The sequence below is a fragment of the Grus americana genome, chromosome 1, assembly GCF_028858705.1.
Source record: "Grus americana isolate bGruAme1 chromosome 1, bGruAme1.mat, whole genome shotgun sequence".
Taxonomy (NCBI): Eukaryota; Metazoa; Chordata; class Aves; order Gruiformes; family Gruidae; genus Grus; species Grus americana.
In genome coordinates this window covers 123423973-123443241 of record NC_072852.1, presented here as the reverse complement: position 1 = coordinate 123443241, position 19269 = coordinate 123423973, and the positions used below count along the sequence as shown (strand labels likewise).

The following is a 19269-nucleotide window of genomic DNA, read 5'->3' as shown; positions in this document are numbered from 1 at the left end:
CCAATAATTGGATTAGAGCGATAACCATAGTGAATATCAGTATATAGCAGGCAGGCAAGAAATTCTACCTTCAGAGGAAGAAAACAGACACCTCTGAGCATTACAGTCAAGAAAAGGAGAGAGAAATCCTGCTAGCCTTGGACAACATAAGAGGTGGCAATAACTTGGAAGGATGACATTGTTAATGTGATGTTCTCTATACATAGGAGAACATGTATAACAAACAGCTGAGATCTGGTTTTTGTGAGAGTCTGTCTCACAATTTAGGCAACAAGTAAAATAAGAAGGCAATACCACCATCTTCACATTTTTTATATGCAGGATTAAAGAAAATCTAGTGCTCACAGAACCATCCATGCAGCTAAAACATGATGGTGTTTATTCCGATTCAAAGAAAATCTCCTTTTTCAGAGTCTTACTTCATGCTTATTCCAGTTACCTGAGGAAAAAAGGCATCTGTAAATGCACAAAGTATATTTAGAAGCTGCTGCTGAGTCTCCACCACATGTAGCAGAGAGGTTAGACGCCAGAGAGACTCTGATCTCTGATGAGTCTAGTGAAAATTGGCAGCAGGCTTTAATGCCCCCACTGAGGGAAAAGCAAGAAGTCAGCTGTTATCCAGCAGCAGCTGCCTGGCCAAAATCACACATGTACCGGCCAGCCGATCACCCCGCACGCTGCTCTGCCCAGGCAGCAGGTCAGAGAAGGAGCCTGAGAAATGAGGGGGTGGGAGGGCGAGGAGAGCTGGGGCAGGAGAGGGATCGCAGGGTGCTGCGAAAAGGCGTAACAGGCTTGGGAGGTGCCGGGACATTGAATAAAAATCAGTAAGAAAGCAGATTTTACTGGGTTTGTTCCTTCAGGAACAATCTGTTATTTAAAAAAGAACACTTTATATTCAACTCTATGCTTTATACTCAGCCCTGTACTGAGATACTGTGTTTAGTGAGAAGAACAAGTATCAGCTCCCCCCCACTGCACATCAGTGTATTTCACATTTCAGCTGGGTGACCACAACATTTACGTGGTTATAGAATATCTTTCTCCTCCTCTAAGGCTGCACTAGCAAGTCTGGACAGATAATATCACACATTAAGGCATTTTCTCTTGCATTCATAGCACTGCTAGATGACAGTAATGTCATTAGCTTCCTATTGAAGGGCATAAGCTATTGTTTACCCATGGAAAAGCTCTCCTTTGGTTTTCACAAACAGTATAAAGAGTAAAACAGGCAAAACCAACATTGGAAATATATCAGATACCATAATCATGCACTTCAAGGGAAATCTAAACTGCCCTTAATTCTCCTAAAGGGCAAATTCCACTGGCAAGCAACTTATGCTGAAACTGCAGAGTCAAAAATAAATGTCAGCCCCTTTAATGGCTTTGGCAGAAGAGTATAAATTGAAGGGGAGTAATGTGAAAACACAAAAACAAACAGCTGGATTGATGCTGTGAGGTGCTGAGCACTGTGCTTTGATGTAAGAACTAATTTATCCACTTGCTTACTCTTACTCAAGTAAATGGTCTCCCTGGATTCAAACTGCAATTAAGCACGTTTCAGTGTTTAATTGGATGGGAGCAGAATGCCGGGTACTTTGTGGGACTGAGCCCACTGAGAGTACCTTGTACATCCACCAGACACAAAGAAAATTTGTAACTCACTAAGAATAAAAGGTGAGCCCTCACCCTTTCTCTCTCAAAACCTGCTTCTAAGCAAAAAACTACCCTGATTCTACTCCTAGTCCCTTCTAGTAAAAAAAGTCATACCTACATTTTTTCAGTCCTGATAGGGAAAACAGGAAAGAATTTCACAACAAAATGTGAGAATCTCTCAGCTCTAAGAAGGTGTGTATTTTCTGTGAACAAGACAGGCTGCATTAAGATGGATGTTTTTTGTGTGTTAGCCACAGTCTCTGCCATCATGTATTCTTAAAGGTATGTACAAAACACTTTCCAGTTTCACGAAGGTCTCAGGCAGAGCTGAGACCACACATCTTCGTGTGTTTCATGTTAAGGAGGCAGAGAAACTGGAGAGAGCACTGAGAAAAAATATCACAGATATAAAAGAATGGACTATGGAGAAAGACTGAAAGGTTTTCCCTAGCAGCAGATGGCCTGGGAGGTGGGCAGGGTGGTAAGATGGTGTATTGGAATAGTGTTCAAATATGTGCAGGGTTGTTATAAAAAGAGGATACTGAGCAGTTGTTCTCCTTGTCCAACAAAGGTAAAACAAAAAAGTTACTCAGTCTACATAAACCAGCTTCAGAGTAGCTATTAAGCAGCATTTCTAACTATGAGGTTAGGATAAGATACCTCAGGAGGCAAAGATATCTCCTCTACTGGGGGATGCTGATAAAGGCTATACAAACGTATAGCAATCTATGTATATCCTGCCTCAGAACAATGGGAATGGACTAGATCACCTATGGTCCCAATTTTCTAGAATTCTGCACATCAGCAACTTCTGACTTCTCCTAACTTGCAAACCACCTAACTTGCAAACCACCTAACTTTAACATCCAGAGACATAACCAGTAATTACTGAACCAGCATTATAGGAGGGGAAGAGCCTTTGTGTTCACATGATGCTTGGTTGCACTGCTTGGTTGATACAGAATGGTCAGCTGCATTTCATTTATTGCCTGCCATGAGTAAGAAATCCCCATTCACTGTTCCAGGATATTTTGCTCAGACACAGGATATTGCTGCCAAACAGCGGCAGCAGTCTTGGCTGAAAGAATTGTCAGGGAAGAACCCCCTGTTTTGCATCCGAACTTAGACTCACTATTATTATAGATAATACTATGGTTATTGAATATGGCTTCCTCACACACTGGCTAGTATAAGAAAAGATTTATTTTGGTACAGACATGCCAAGCTATTATTTAGAAAGTCCTAATACGACGTGTTTTGCCAATTAAGAAATTTAGTGTTGTAATGGCAGCACTACGTCATTTAATTCCCCCAAAGCAACAGACAAGCTTTGATCCAAACCCTACACTCTATCTGATCACAAATAGAGCTGAAAGAAATAGTCTACCCAGGTATTTTGTTTCATAATGTCAGAGAAAGGCCATAGTAGGATTTTTCCAACCATCTCTGAACAGTCAGACACTGAGCTATATTTACTGAATGAATAAACTGCCAGAAATTAACTGAGCTGTTATTGCAGGAAGATGTCCATAATAGAACCATTAGCAAGTTTGACTGAGGGAATTCAGAGACAGATAAATGAAAAGTCCCTATTGTTATACATTTCCAAAATGCTTTTCCATTATGGCCATAATTGCTAAATGTTTCCAGAATTCAGTGCTGAAACGTCACAGGATACATACTCTAATGGTCCAGAATACATACAACTGCATTGTAAAAACCAATAATGTGATAGACTACTACTGTTGTGTCAGAAAATCTTATTATGTGAGGATTCTGACATCCGTATAAAATGAAGCATAGTATAATGGGGAATAATTGAGCTCATTCTACTTACCCACTCACTACATGTTCTTCATTATTTTCTGACTGCAAACACAGCTATTGGAATGGGAGGGGGAAGGGGAGAAGACGACTTGGCAGTCTATGCATATGACTGTTTTGTCATTCTGATTTTAAAACAGAGGCAGTTAGGAACAGAACATGTACACTACATGTTAGTTTTCAATGGAGTAACATATAAGAAAGCCCTTCTGGATCACCTGCAAAATTACTGCTTTGCCACTAACAGCCTACAACAGATTGTTATTGCTAAAGGTTTTAATGAACATGGTTTGTCAGTAATAAAATTCGAAGACAGCTCTGTCAAACTCAGAAGCATAAAAAGCCTCATAAGGAAAGGATAATTATCACTACTTACTGATTCCATACTTTGTCCTGTAATATTCTTTAGTGAATTCATCACAATCACAGAGTGTTATCTTCCTTCCCCAAACATTAATTACTGCCCCTATTTTCAGGTCACTGTCTCTGTAAAATTCTTGATGCACTGCTCCTGTCTAATAAAAGAGGGAACATTTATACAGCAGCTCTATAAATCTCAGAATCCTAGAACTTTTCTTAAAATCTAGGTCATTAAGTGCGTGTGATTTAAAATATAACCTTCATAGTCCATTTTCAAGTATTTTTCACCCCATGCTAAGCTACCTCATTTTCACAAATGCAGAATTTACATACTGTAAATCTCAGTAGTTTTCATTTGAGCTATTCTCCAGCGGCAAAACAATTTTATAAATAACTCTTTTTGTTGTAGAAGATAACAAACACAGTAATTACAAAAACTACTATAAAGACATTCAACAGCTGGATGCATTCAATAACATCTAACCTTACGATTGTCCAGAATGTAATGGCCTCTGTTTCCTACTAACTTTCCAAACACATTGAGAACAGTACGACTGGTGATTGTGCCCGGCTGATACAGTCCGGTGGGAGCATACTGCAAGAAAAGAGACGAACTCTTAAGAAATGCAGTTAACAGTGGAGAAAGAGGACTCAGTTACCTTGGAACTAGCAGGTTTTTTACAGACTGACTGTTATGTAGTATTTTCTTAGGAGAATTTTTAGTAAATTCTAAGGCACGATTACACCTCTGAACCTAAAAACCAGTGTATATGTCAAAACTCAGTATGTATACCAGAAGAAGCATTCAGAAGCCAAAAGTAAAGTCTCCTTTTTCTTGGAAGCAAACAGAAAGCAAAGGTCAGAACATCCAAAGTACCACATCCTTGTCAACATCTGCTCTAAAGGCTATTATTTTGATCAGTAATAATTACAAAAACATGCAAAAGAACCACCCAGGGTTGGTTCTACTGTGCTAACCACCGCACAAATACAGGGGATTCAAGTCAGCATGATTGTATTGGCAATATTGTTAGTATTTTTGTTTCTTTTTTAAGTCTCAAAATTACAATAGTAATTTATCCCAGTAATATCAAATGTAATACGCAAGCACATTGCATTTTTTAAAATTATGAACAAGCTGCTGACGCAGTGTAACCAAAGTGGGTTATTTTGTCATACCACTTTCCCTGACACCCCAACTTCTGACTGACCTTCACTGCTGTCCTTCTCAAAATTTCCACTGAATTCAGAGGAAGATGACAGCCCTTAAAACTGCAATATGCACTTCAGTGGTAGAAGGGGTCTGTTAACATAGAGCCACTGCTAAATCAGCATCTCAGAACACAGGATGCAACAAGGTGAGAAAAGCGCATTATTTTGCTGTTAGCTTTTTACTACAAAATCTCACGTACATCTATGGCATCACAAACAGATTGCCAGTATGAGAAGGCAAGGAGGGAGAAGATTTTCCAGTGTTTTACTCCATCTTAAGTCCATGTTGTTATATCATCAGGATCTGTCTGGAGCGATACAGAAGTGTATCCAGCTCATTAATTTTATAATCATAATAGGTTACGGAGGACTCAAACCCCTTGAAGATTTCTCTGAGAGGAGCCTTCTCGAATAAGCACCTGATTAATGCCTGACAAAGCTTATTCATGGAATCCTATTGATATTAACTAGCTTTGCATAAGGTCCCAAATTTAGGAACTCAGTTTTAAGAAATCACTCAGATTTGCTGCAAAGAAGTAATGTTATGGAATACTAAAACTGGACTTTTCCAAAGGTTCCAAATATAAATCATATGGATCAAATCTGAATTCACCTCAGTTTCACATTAGTTTATCTATCAATACTAATTAATTTTCTGGACTGCCATTACTGCAGAGCTCTATTAATACATTTACCTTAATACACTAATATGGGAGAAAGGAAATCATAGGATATCTTTCTGCCTAAATTCTCTCTCCTTTTAATTTAAGTATGACAAGCCTAAACTTATTTTTTCCATCCCTTATTAAGTTATTATATTAATATGTGTGCAAAACCTAAATAGTGCAATTATGATTAATACTCTGATAACACTTTCTAAATATCATTACAATCCTAATACAGGATTTTCAAAACAAGGCATTTAATATTTCTTGATTAGTGGAAGAATTTGAAATAAGCTGTAATTTTCATTGCTTACCTTTGGCAGCTTATCTCTTCTGAGGAAAAGTGGAACTGCATCCCGGCCCGAGTTTACTGGTGTAATTTCTTTTATATCAATAGTATCATCGGACAAATAATAGTGCAGAACAAGTTCCCGTGGGTCATGAAACATGGATTCTGGGTCATCCCACACACAGAAAAAACGCAAAACATGTCCATCATGCTCCAGAAATTGTTTCAAAGTGTCAATGCGCTCATAAGGGCGCAATGGCTTCATACTATCCAGAATCTGCAGATAAAGGAGAAATTAATTATTTGCTCTTAAAAACAGGATACCAAACTGCAGGGTACCATCTACTCTTAGAACATGCTTTCAGGATTTTCAGATAACACCACACAATTACAATGCATGAAACACTATTTACGCCATTACCAAAGAACTATTTACAGAGTTGTTGTGCCCTCAGAAAATAAAGGAAAACAATTTTGTATTGGTTTTGATCCTTGTTTTTCTTGCAATAAGGTCCTTCAGCTCAGAGAGTTGTTAAATTATTTATAGTACAGCTTACATTTTCAACAAATTGCCTACGGTAATTGGATGACTACAACTCCAAATAGCACCACCCTTCCTGATTTACTTCCTTAAAAATTATTTTTTATAAATGATGTGGTATAAAGAATTAATTCTTCCTTTTCCCTTTGGTGTTTTCTTTCTTATAGCTTTAAAACATAGTTAATTAACTTTTGATTCATGTCCTACAGTTGGCAGGTACTGGGTATGTGTGTTCTCCTCTCAGTATACACCCATAGGTCTGAAAAGGAATATCAAATCTCCAACTAAAGATATATTCCAGCTGATGTGATCTATGACAAGATCCTATCTACAGTCATGGTTGCTGCAAAACCAGTAGCACTGCATTAAATTGGATCCCAGGATGATGATCCAATCCGAGGACTGCATTTACATATTGCAAGTTACAGTCACATATATAAATGGTGACCTGAACTGGGTCATGAACATGAAGTCAAAAGCCATCATGTCCAATGTGAGTTAAAGGGGCAAGACAATCTTTTTAATCTACAAAATTGCTTCCAAAGAAGAATGGTGACAGGCATCAATGAGACAATGTGAGCTGAACTGTCTGAAGAGAAAGAACTGTTGACTACGGGCAGTTTATATCATTGCCTAAATTTCTATTTATCCACTGACACCTCTTCTGGCCTTAAAAATCTGAGAGGGAAAAGGCCCATTCTTTCAGAGCATCAAATCTTAAAATAAGGACAGCAGAACCAGGTTTTGCCTGCCAATGTCCCTGCTGATCTGCAGCACTCTTTCCATTTCAGGCATCATCATGCTCACATGCTACAACTCAGGTATTTACAATCCCAGTACTATCTGTCCTCCTTCCTGACCCTTGAAGATGCCGTGAGCAACCAAATACAGCCACAGAGCCAGATAACATCATCATCCATAGGATATCATCTCCAACAATACAAAAATATGAATCTAAGGGGTTTGCTACATTTTTCATTGGTCTCATTTTCTACCTCATCATATTCCTTACTTTCCTTAATACCTTCATTTTCTGGCCATCTATTAGGAGTCTGGTGCAAACCGATTTAATTTTGCTCAAAGCAGTCCAGAACAATCCACCCTCAATAAATAAAAAAATTACCTTCCACAAATTAGTCACAGGAAAGTGAGAGCATAAAGCAGCCAGAATTTTCTAGATAACTTTTCTGTAACTTCTCAACAATTGAGAATATTAAGACATAGACTTCAGTAATTTTTGGTCTTCTGATGCTCTTATTTCTCAAACCTCTTTCTCCCCTCTCCATTCTCTTTAGGCACACAATATGCACAATGCTTGAATGTTTTGCTTGTTGTTTTTACAAAAAAAATACCTAAGATTATGGAGTACCATATATAATGTCGACACAGTGTGCCAATATCAAGACAACTCAGCATGTGTTAAGACACACTTGTTACCTACAAGGCCTGAGTAAGGGAAAAGCAACCCACAGCCAGCCTGAGTCACCCCTATGCAGAACCAGGAGACATATTACAAATACAGCTTTCACTGGAGGACTGCAAAATGCCTGAAAGCATGAATGAAATGAAACCAACACGTCAGCCTGAGAGTGCCTCAAAGACATGCAAATGGTCCTACACATCTCAGTCATAATTACCTTTCATTTTTGCTGCTAGAGAGCTGCAGCGGTTTTCTCAATAGGAGGATTAAGTTGAATGCAACAGACACGTGTAGTATTTGTTGCTTTCAGAGTACTAGGCTGGATCTATCACAACGGACTGCATATCGTGGGCCAACAGTCCTAACAGTCAGGTCAAGAGAAAAATACAGTGCCATTTGCACTCATATTGATCAAGAAAAACAGAAGTGAAAGAAACTGTGATTATCCCCTACAGAAAACATCACTTCCACTACTATTCCCAGAGAAAAGACCTCAAATCCTGCAGAGAGGAATCCACATAGCATTTAGGAGCTGCGAGTGAGATTTTTAGAGGAGGTGTGTATGTGTTCCCATATACTCATAAAAGAGGGAACTGCGTTCAAATAAAACCTCACAAGTCTTCAAACTGGAGAGTGCTAGAAGCCATGGATGTGCTTGAACCACAATTCCAATTAGATCTTTTTTTAAATGCTTTAAAAGTGTTTATCATCAATAAATTAGCTTAAGCAAAATCATAAGTAGAACATATAACACGTCCTTTTTTTTTCTTTTCTGTTTAAAATGGAAAGGTTTATTTTATTTTTACCAATTAATTTTGTTCTGTTTCAAAAGGTGTGTGAACACATCAAGAGAAAATCAGTTATGTTTGGGACTTAGTTACAAATAGTAACTGTTATAGTAAATATTAGTACAACGAGCCATGTAACAGAATTTTTAAAAGCAAGTTTTCTCTTGCAATTCATTACGTTGAAACAGCTACCTCTACATACTTTCGATTTGCTATTAGAGAAATATTTTATATAATGCATATCACTAATAGCAATGGCACTTTTATTAAAATCAAGTTTTCACTATTGCTGCCTCATCTGACCTTTTGCCGCTCTTTGGTATATGGATCATCTGGACGACTTGTAGGAGTATTTAATCTAACTCCCATCTTCCTCAGGAAATTTTTTGTAAATTGGTCACAATCTATAATCTTATATCTTCGGGCATAAAGGATTACTTCTATGTTGACATTGAAATGATCTATAGTATAGAACTGATCTTCATGAGGTGGTGGAAGTGGAATCCGATGCCGTCGAACAATAGTTCCTGTAAAAGAATAAGAACAAATTCATAGAGTGAATATCCTTTGCTCTAAGGATCACTTTACAGACTTGCTAATTTTCTACGTTGATATGACCAAAACAGATGAAGCCATATAGGACAAACAAAATTATCCTTCATTCAGCAAAAGAACTATTAGGTAAGAGGATCCTTTTTATTAACAACAATATTTTACACCTAGCATCAGAACCTCAAGTTCTAGTATTTGACTGAAGCCAATACAGAAAATTACCACCTTCTGGAGCAAACAGGAAACCACTGGAATAAATTAACATTTGTTGGTGCAAACGTAGCAGGTTAGTATTTTTTCAATGAGAATAGCAAAGATATTGCTCTCACTAAGAAAAGATGTCTTTTTCAATTTTTCTGAAAAGCAATAGCAGTCTCCAGTTCTCATTAGTATAATTCATTTTTCTTTTTTTAAAAAATACACAAAAAGTTGTGCAAAAAGGATGTGGTGGGGTGCATGGGAGAGGCAAGATTTCTCCATATGCTCTGCAGGGTGAGGAAAGCCATATGTAACTAAGGTTAGAGAAAAAACCTGCCTTACCAAGGAAAAAAGTGGGACCTATCAAGCATGGAGGCAGGCGCATTCAACTGAGCTTCCTTAGTCTAACAGGAACACTTTTCAAAGGAAAGAGGAAGAGAGGGGAGGAGAAGAAGAAAGAGAGACATTTTAACTTTGTTAAAGTAAGTACATACTTAAATTTTCTTATTGACAGTCTTTGAATGCAAGGACTGTTATTCTGAGAGCATTGTATTTGTTTACATATACCACATTAAACGAGAAGGAATCTGCTATTGGTCTATCAGTTGAAAACTCACGAACACATTGATGAATTGGGTAATGCTTCAAAAGTTCTCACTGCTGATGATTAAGACTGGAGCATCTCTCATATGAGGAAAGGTTGAAAGAGCTGGGTCTGTTCAGCCTGGAACAGAGGTGGCTTGGGGGGTAAACTTATCAGTGTTTAGAAATACCTGATGGGAGAGAATGAGGAAGATGGAGCCAGCCTCTCCTCTGTTGTGCCCACTGACAGAACATGAGGCAATGGGCACAAATGAAAAGAGAGAAAATTCCATTTGAACGCAAGAAAACACTTTTTTACTGTGTAAACACTGGAAATACTTGTAGGAAATTTCTAGAAGGAGAAATGTAATTATTTCCAGAAGGAAGGACAATTTAAAAATTGCTGAGACCTAACCTCAGTTGATCAGGTTTTATTAAATTTCAGATTCAACAATGTAAAATGTATCATCTACATGTGTTGATCAGGCACAATGATACCTAATAAGAGCAGATAATATCTTTACTGGAAACACTGGATTTTACTGATCAAACACTGGAACAGGCTGCCCAAAAATGTTGTGAAGTCTCCATTCTTGGAGATACTTAAAACTCAACTGGACATGGCCCTGGGCATCTGACTCTAGCTGATCCTGCTTGGAGCAGGGCGGGGTGGACTACAGAATCTTAAGATATTCCTCCCAACCTCAATGATTTTGTGATACTACAAGTATTTGAGAAGCAACTTAGAAGCTACAGCCTCAGTACTTTAAGCAAGTATGTAACGCATACATTAAAGAAAAGTGTGTAGCTGCATGTATGACAAGCTATGATTTTTTCCAAGTGAACTTAGAGTTCACAAAGAACAGCAGATCGGCATAGCTGGGACTAAACTCTTTTTTTCAATATTATGACAAAACAAAAACGACAACAGTGAAAGTTTTGCCACATCAATACCTTAGTATAGTTGTGTGAATATACCCTGCAGAGAATAAAAATAGGGTCCAGTCTTCAACCTCAGGCTTTTTGCTGTGCTTACCAACCTAGACACCTCTGTAACACCAGCTTTATAATGCGGATACTCACTGGCTAAGACCAGACAGGAACCACTAACCCATACTATTATAATAATTCCTTGCCACTACAGGTTCCCAACAGTTTAAAATTACAGTAATTACAAAAGATGCAACTTTAAGACAACTACAGTAAACACACAAAAATTCCAAAACTAAAAATAGTTCCAGTACTAACCTACTACTACAATAATAGTTTATTAGACACAATTATCTAAAGGTCTATATCATTATCTCTCACTACAGAACTGGATCACTTCCCAGTGCCCTTCAGCTGTGCATCTGGTAGTGTTTCCCACTGAGTCCCGTTTGATGCTCTTCCAGCACCGCTATTTTGTTTTGGGGATAGGCGGGGGTGGAGGGGGGCCTGGGGAGAGAGGGTATGAAGAGAGGCAGAGGAGGAGGGAGAAAGATATCACTGTGTGGTTTTGTTTGGTGTTTGAAGAGCCTTATTTCTGAGTTAGTCCGTGGAAATTCTTTATTGTTCGCTTTATTTCCCTAGAGACTAATCTGTATGAAATACTTTCCACTACTACATTATCAGAGTTGTTTGTTAAATTCTAACTCCTACAACGAAAACATCCCCTTAATTTTTCAGGGGAATAAAGCAACAAAGCAGATTTTCTTTATGTTCCCATTAAAATAATTATTTAAGACCCATTCAGCATCCTGATGTTTCACATGTACCAAATCCAACATTCTGGTTACTGACCTTTGACTGTAAAATAAATTTGAAGCTCTATCTGCTTAAACATACTTATACACATATTTAAGAGGTATCCTCATGGAAATATTAGATATAAAATATGGGAATTAGCACATTTTAACATGATGCAAAACTGCATCGCATTACCATTAACAAAACTGAATACTTTAAAATGTTACCTGATTTGGGCTAATCCTTGGGTCACTCCTACAAAAATCAACAGATAATGTGCTAAGTCAGAACAGTTCTCCACATAAAACCAAATTCTGTTGAATCATCATTATAGTGAAAATATAATGGTTGACAATTTTCTAATATGAGGTGTTTTCTGAGGGTATATACACCTCAGAACTGATGAATAAGCCATCAGCTAGTTTTTCATATCCCTTTTCAAAGTATAATACACATATCTATTTTGTTCTGAGGGATAAGAATTTCTTTCCTAATGGAAAATGTCTTGTAAAGATATTATCTGCTTTTATTAGGTATCACTGTGCCTGATCAACACATGTAGAGGATACATTTTATATTGTTGAATTTGAAATTTAATAAAACCTGATCAACTGAGGTTGGGTCTCAGCAATTTTTAAATTGTCCTTCCTTCTAGAAATAATTACATTTCTACTTCTAGAAAGAGGATCTGGGCATGTGCAACACTCAGGTTTCTCAGGATGGGTGGCTATTCTTGATGTTTCTGTTGTCTTTTTTCAGTTTATTGAGCAGGCTATCCTACTGCACCACCAAGCATTATTTTAAATATTTGCATCTGGTCAGGCTAAAGCTCTCCTTTAATGTGCTCTTGTAAGAGAGTTGGGGTACTGCTTTTCTCTGACAACAGTGGTGGCATCAAGTTCCACACTGTAATTTGTAGCATATCTTCTTTTCTCTCAGGGCTTCTGATTATTTGGCAACTACAGCAGCAACTTAAGGAGACCTTAATAATAGTGAAGGCCTTTTGACTATGGGGCAGCTCGTGGAGCTGGGCAGCAAATGATTTGGTCTCTGCTGCTACACTGCTTTGCAGAACAAATAAAGTAGTATCAAGGATTTCCTCAGCACAGTTTTCTGACTCCTTCTGCACTACTCAAGAGTGCATTGGAGAGAGGAAAGGAACAGGTAATGCCTGGAGTTTGTACACTCTTTGACTGCTTGCACAGAAAGGAGGAGAAGCAACCCCTGCTATTCCTGCAACACAGAGCGTTCACCCCAATAAACAAGGGGGCTTCTTACATGCACTTACTCACCCATCTCAGAACATAGCAAGGTTATGATTTGGCCACCATTAAGTACAGCAAAATCACAATTATTTCAAGGCCTCAGGGGAGGTCTCAAACTCTTAAATAATCAGTTACATCGGAGGGTCTGACTGCAACTTCACTTTCCTGCTTGTACTTTCCTCTTCAGTCAGTCGGCCTTGGGAAGCCAGCCAGCAGGCAGCTCCACTCTCTTTTTCAGCTGGCTGACCTTGGGGAAACCAGCCAGCTCCTCCACTCTGCTCTGGCTTGCAGGGCCTGGATTGCACTGGAAGCTACACTCAACCCCATGGGACATAAATGACCTTTTGATAAGACAGTATCAGCCAGCCACAGTCCTGTTAACTGGGAATTAGATCTACAAAACACTTGCACTGCCATATCTAGCCTGGCTCTCTATGGGAGAATTTCTTTTTATATGGGAAGAATAATTAGCATTCTGGTTCTGGAAGAACACAGTGGAGTTTGTTATGTGGTTGTGTTTACTGTCCTTCTCTTCCCTCTGTCCTCCCTTATCTTTAGTTAGTTTTTTGCACTGTGATTGTCCTGGTATTTTTTTGCTTTGATTCTGCTTTCTCAAGTTCAGATTGGCCTCTGCATTCCTTTGTGTTTTGCATTGAATTTCCCTGTTTGTATAGATTTCTTCTAATGTTTCTAGTATTTTCCAAAGTCCAAACTATAGCAAGGCAGTTTCCAAAATTAAATGAAGTTTAAATTTCCATTATTTGGTAGCAACCTCATCTGTCCAAATTCATACCCAAGTACAGCAGCCAATTCCATAATGCACTGTTTTAAAGTCACTGAAATACATTTCCCACAGATCATTTACTGTGTCACTCTGAAATTTTAATCAATGATAAAAGAAAAATTTCTGGCTTTTTTTCTTTACAAAGCCATTTTGTTTCAGTTTTGTAAAATCATAATCAAAGTTAGAGATTCTTCTAATTTCTTTGACAGCTGTTCCTTCACCAAATCTTCCTGCAGCCCGTAAACCTCTCCAAGGTTTTTTTTTCTGCAAAGCCACAAGTACTACCCACAGCGGACAGTACAGTGGGAAACTACTTCATTTCTCTGATCCCACCATGCCCAGCGACATCCATTCAGACCATCAAGCTCTTACTTGTGGGTTATGGCACAAGCACTGGTAGTCCCATGGCCTCAAGGCATTAACCAGCCAAGCTAAGATCTGCCTTTGATCTACCACACCACCTGCCTTTGATCTACCCCACCACTGCTGTATCTACTTCTCAAGAAGACTCCTGAGAACAGCCATTTCAGCTGTCTCCTTTACATCTTTTCCACCGGGGTAAACATCCAAGTTAAGGTTACCACCACCTTCTGCCTTCAACAGTTCGATTTCACTTTTTCCATCACTGTTTTTTGCTGTTTCTCCTTTACACAACCACTTTCCTGCCACTGCAACTCTCCACACAGACTAAGCCTATCCTGCTCCTGTTGTTCCCACACTTCTTTCTTCACATACATCCCCACAGTTTGCCTTTCAACAACCCAAGCTCTTCTGCAGTTGAACTCTCCTCTATAAGTCCCTGGCATTTTAATTAACTGAAATGTTGTATTTCAGCAGATGTACAGAGGACGGCATTATGGTTAAGATCCTGAACTTCAGTCCGGTTCAGTTCCTCATCCTGTTACAACCTTTTCTGCATGATCATGGGCAAGGTTTTCATTCCTTTGTGCTTCAGTTTGTCAGCTTCACAATGCAGACAGTCACACTTCTGTTGTTCTCTGGCTTACAAATTCCCAGTCTGGACAGGGAATTTGAATAATATAAGATAGATAGAGATATAGATAGATAGATAGATATAATTATAATAAAAGAGGCAACAGGCCAATTTTTAATTGAAAATGGAGTACGACTAGCAGCTAATAGTTTGAGATTCCCTTTTAAGAAACACTGCTCTTGCATATATCCAACAACAACTGTTTAGTGCCATTAATGTAACAAGTTTGTGGTTGTTCTTCAGTTATGGAGCATGAAGTCAATGCCCAAATACATGTGAGTAAAGAATCCTCTGATAGGCATCTCCACCACCTTTTCCCCTCTGCATCATAGAATAATAAGAATATTTATGTAGATGTTTATGATAAAGTATAGGCTCCAGATCATCTCATCAACTGTGAAGCCTAAACACATCCCAAATACTCCTTGGGCCTTTCAGTCTACAGTACCCCTGCCTAAACACAATCAATATACAGAGCTTCCTTACCAGCCCAGGTACCAGCAACAAATAAAGTGCACTTTTGAGATCCTGGAACATTTCTTTTTAACCCATCTTTTTAATACGTTGTGTATACTCATTTATCCCACATAAAGTACTCATACAAATCTGTAGAGGTCCTCAAAACACCCTTGCATGGAAGACTGAGAGAATTCTTGTTTTCTTTAATACTATTCAGTTACTTTAAGATCCAGTACCAAAGGTGACTCCAACAACCATTAACACAAGATACGACCAAGGAACTAGGGGGAAATTGTAGCCTTCCTGTCACCACAGGATCATGACTAGACTGCCAGGAACGTCAGGCCTGAAGGAGCAGCCTGCACAACCCATACTACAAAGACAATGAAAATGACCTTTGAATTTGCATTATCCTGCTCTAATGAACCTGGCTTCCACCTTCCCTTTCAAAGACATCCCCTCTGCCTCACAGGTTAACTGTATTTCCTTTGTCAATGGTCATTTCTTCTAAGCCACGAAATCCAGAAACAGCTGCTCCCACTCCTGTGACACACAAGTCAAGGAAAACCTAAGCCAAATGATGTCTCCAGCCTCACACATATGAGTGCAGGGAGAGGGTAAGTGACTTCTAAGTTCCCAGGAGAAGAGATCCAACATGCTTTTCTTCAGGTCTTGAAAAAGCATTTGGCCAGATAGGAGTAGGATGAGGTTTGTCTGAATTCAAAATCAGTTCCTGCTGAAGAGCCAACAAGATGTCTGGCAAGAAGAGCTACTCAACTTAGAGAGAGCATGGCCTGATGTACTGGTTTAAGAAAAGATTCCCAGGTAATTTTATCCCAGGTCTAACAGTAATGATGCACATAACACCTTTTAAATATTACCCTACTTTGTAGACAGAGAAATTGATAGCATCTGTTTATCTTGGAAAAGAATACAGTAGTTAAATAGTTAACTTATTTTTGAAAACTGCTGTGCTAAGATCCACCAGAATGTACAAAATATCTTTGGGGATTGGGAGGTGCAGTCATGCCAAGATACTCATCCCAAGACATCCTGCTTATCTGGACTACATCCCTTGAAAACTTTAATTCTGGCAGTGACCCATAAACACCAAGAAGCAGCAGCTGTGCTCCCCTTCTGCAACAGGATGTTGACCGCTAGATCACATTTTCTTAATGTAAACTAAGACCATTAATACTCCAGTAAATCAGCTCAGTTAACCCCCCTCCCAAAGTCCTCAGGCCAGCCCAAGTGCAGTGATGTGACACTGAGGCAAGGCAGCTTCTTAACTTAGAGGCATCAAAGAAAAATTACTGTGCCAAGGGTACTTCAATCATAAAACCACCAGCAGCCAGAGGCACAAAAGGCGCTCTCCTTCAGCAATGGCAGAGATGCTGCAACAGCTAATGAACAACTATGGAGCTGCAGCTAGAGAGCTTACTGTCAGTGCCAAGATGGGAGGCACCAGGCTCAGGAATGGAGTTCTAGAACACAAATTGGTTTTGCAGAAGTGACACGACACTGACAATAGACCCGCTATCACATGATTTCAAACAGCTATATTAGATAAAAAAAATTGTATGTGTGAGTGAAGGAGGGGATTTTGCCTTATAAAACCTACATCTTCAGAAACTAAGACAGTAAAAAAGTTTGCATTATGATCCATAACAAGAAAAGGCAATTACAGCTGTTCACTTACAGCCCATTTTAACTATAAGAAGTCATGTTATGCATCCATTAGATTGGACCACGACTGTACTGAAGAAAGATATAAAGAGAGGAAAAAAAAAAAAAGAGTGCTGTTAAAAATAGGTACCTTGAGTTATGCCACTATTTTTCACTTGGGGTTCAATCACTTGAATTGTATCATCTTCAAGGTAGAAGTATATTTTACAATGTCTGATTCTATATAGCTCTTGATTTTTGTCAGGCACTTCTTCCTCAAAATAGGCATCAAAAGACAATACCTATTAAAAACAATAAATAAATACAAAGCAGCAAAATCTTCAATGCTTTTGCAAATTATGTCAATAAAATAAACTTGTATAGATTATAAGTAACTAAATGTATGGATTTCAGGAGGTAGATTTATTTCTCAGAAATGTAAGAATAGAAATCCACATTAAATCACATAAATTTAAAATTCTTTGCTTGGCATTTTTATTATCACAACATCTAAGCAGAGATGGAACTCTAAAGTAAAGATATAAATCAAATATAAAACTATCAGCAGGCTGCTCGGAAAATCTTCTGAACAAAGCACTTTTGATAACACAATGAGCTACCTAGGTCCTGAAGCAAATTTTAGACTTCTATTCAATGAATTGCTGGAAAATAAAGTGCATTATGACAGTAATGGCTTTACCATTGAGGTAAGTGGAAAGGTGAGTTCTTTTTAAGCAGATCCTGCAAGCTGTCTGATGAATGATACTGAAGACTATCAGAGAGCAATGACGTTTTTCAGGAGTCATTTAGAGCTATGCAATATTGGCATTTCAAAACTTACCTGGTTCTGCAATTCGGCGAGTGGGGAAAGCTCTGAGAGTATACCAACTGGTCTTCATGGTCTCTTGCAATAGCATTAATGCAAGAAAAAAAGCCTTCATAGGTGAGGTGCTCAGTGGTTTACTACAGTGGCCTTTACGTCTGGAGATCCCAACTCAAATTCGGCAAACCATTACACAATTTTGCACTTCTTGGTATCATTTATGGTGTTTAATCACCAAGATCGATTTTAAGGGAATGTGCAAGAAGTATCTATTTAGTAGTGTATTATCTACCAGGATGCTTGCTGTCATATGTATGTGGAAGGAGGCAATAGTTAAAACAAGGTTTCCATCCTGCCCTCCCAACACATTTGGGTCAAATCAGTGCTAATCCATACATCATTTTTTGCAATTATTCTATTTAGTATATTCAATTACCTTTATTCCTGATTAATTAGACAAACTGAGGCATTGAAAAAAGACAGCCTAGCTGTTCCCTATGTTTCAATGAGCATCTGGCAGACTATGGCTTGAAAATGCTTGAAATCTAGTGAGCTAGCCAAGATCCCTGTATGACACTGAACCAACCGGTTAATAGTCTGTATTCCTTTAGCACGTCTTTGAGAACCTCAGAGTACTTCCATGAATACTAACGACAGCGAGTTTAAAACACCCTAATAGACAAACACAACCTCTTTTTCTACATCTGGGGAGACAGAGCTAGCAGCTTGCTCAGGAGCACACAAGAACAGCTATCCTGTGTCCTAGTCACACTTCTCAACAGGCCACTCTTCCTTCTCTCAGGCAAGGTAACTGCAAGATAAGAAAAACTCTGTTTCGACAAACTATTTCAAAGGCTAAGATCCCACTGACTTTCAGCATGCATCAAACAATATGACAGATATATTTTTGGCATCCTCTCTCCCGCACTGTGACCCGCCACCATTACAGAAATAAAATTGAAATTATAATCAAATGACATAACTGTTACCTGTTAAACCTGATGGCATTAAATCTTCACACAAAAGAATCTAGACACTATAAGTTATGGTTTGTTTAAGTAGTACAACATGCAAGCTTCTGAACAATCCACAGACAAAATAGTAGAAAATAAATAAAAGTTCATTCTGGCCACATGCAATTTTTAACTGTGGATTTCACTGTTTCACGTATCAAACACAAAAACACTGGACAAAACATCTGACATACAACAGAGCCAACACAAACAACTCTATTGTCCTTTAACATCTCTTCTTCCTTCCATTTGTCTAAACTGTGGTGTATAGTGCCATTTTTGGTGACCAAGGTATCCTTCCTAGCCCCCAGCTACTATTCTGGAAGGACCAGGAGCCCTGTGTAAATCTCTTGAATACTCCAGGGAACTTAAAAGGTATTATGGTGGAACCATTATATCCCAGTCTGAACATCCTGGGGTTCAGCTGACAAGGAGCTGAATTTCATTCCTTGCC

General features: G+C 38.6%; 1 protein-coding gene across 4 annotated transcripts in view; it reads right to left on the bottom strand.

Annotated features, from left to right (window-relative positions):
- The window catches only part of EFHC2 (EF-hand domain containing 2), a 66952-nt gene that overhangs the window by 33654 nt on the left and 14029 nt on the right, over positions 1-19269 (bottom strand). The window contains exons 2-7 of one of the 4 annotated variants that reach the window (XM_054816444.1): positions 17821-17883; positions 17131-17250; positions 9056-9279; positions 6029-6280; positions 4322-4432; positions 3854-3992 (exon numbers count right to left, since the gene is read on the bottom strand). In XM_054816444.1, the coding sequence (XP_054672419.1) occupies positions 3854-3992; positions 4322-4432; positions 6029-6280; positions 9056-9279; positions 17131-17250; positions 17821-17878 (904 nt within the window). In that variant the 5' untranslated portion in view covers positions 17879-17883. Of the gene's footprint in view, positions 1-3853; positions 3993-4321; positions 4433-6028; positions 6281-9055; positions 9280-9844; positions 9909-17130; positions 17282-17820; positions 18614-19269 lie in introns of those variants that run through there. The other 3 variants (XM_054816438.1, XM_054816430.1, XM_054816452.1) reach the window with 3 other exon arrangements.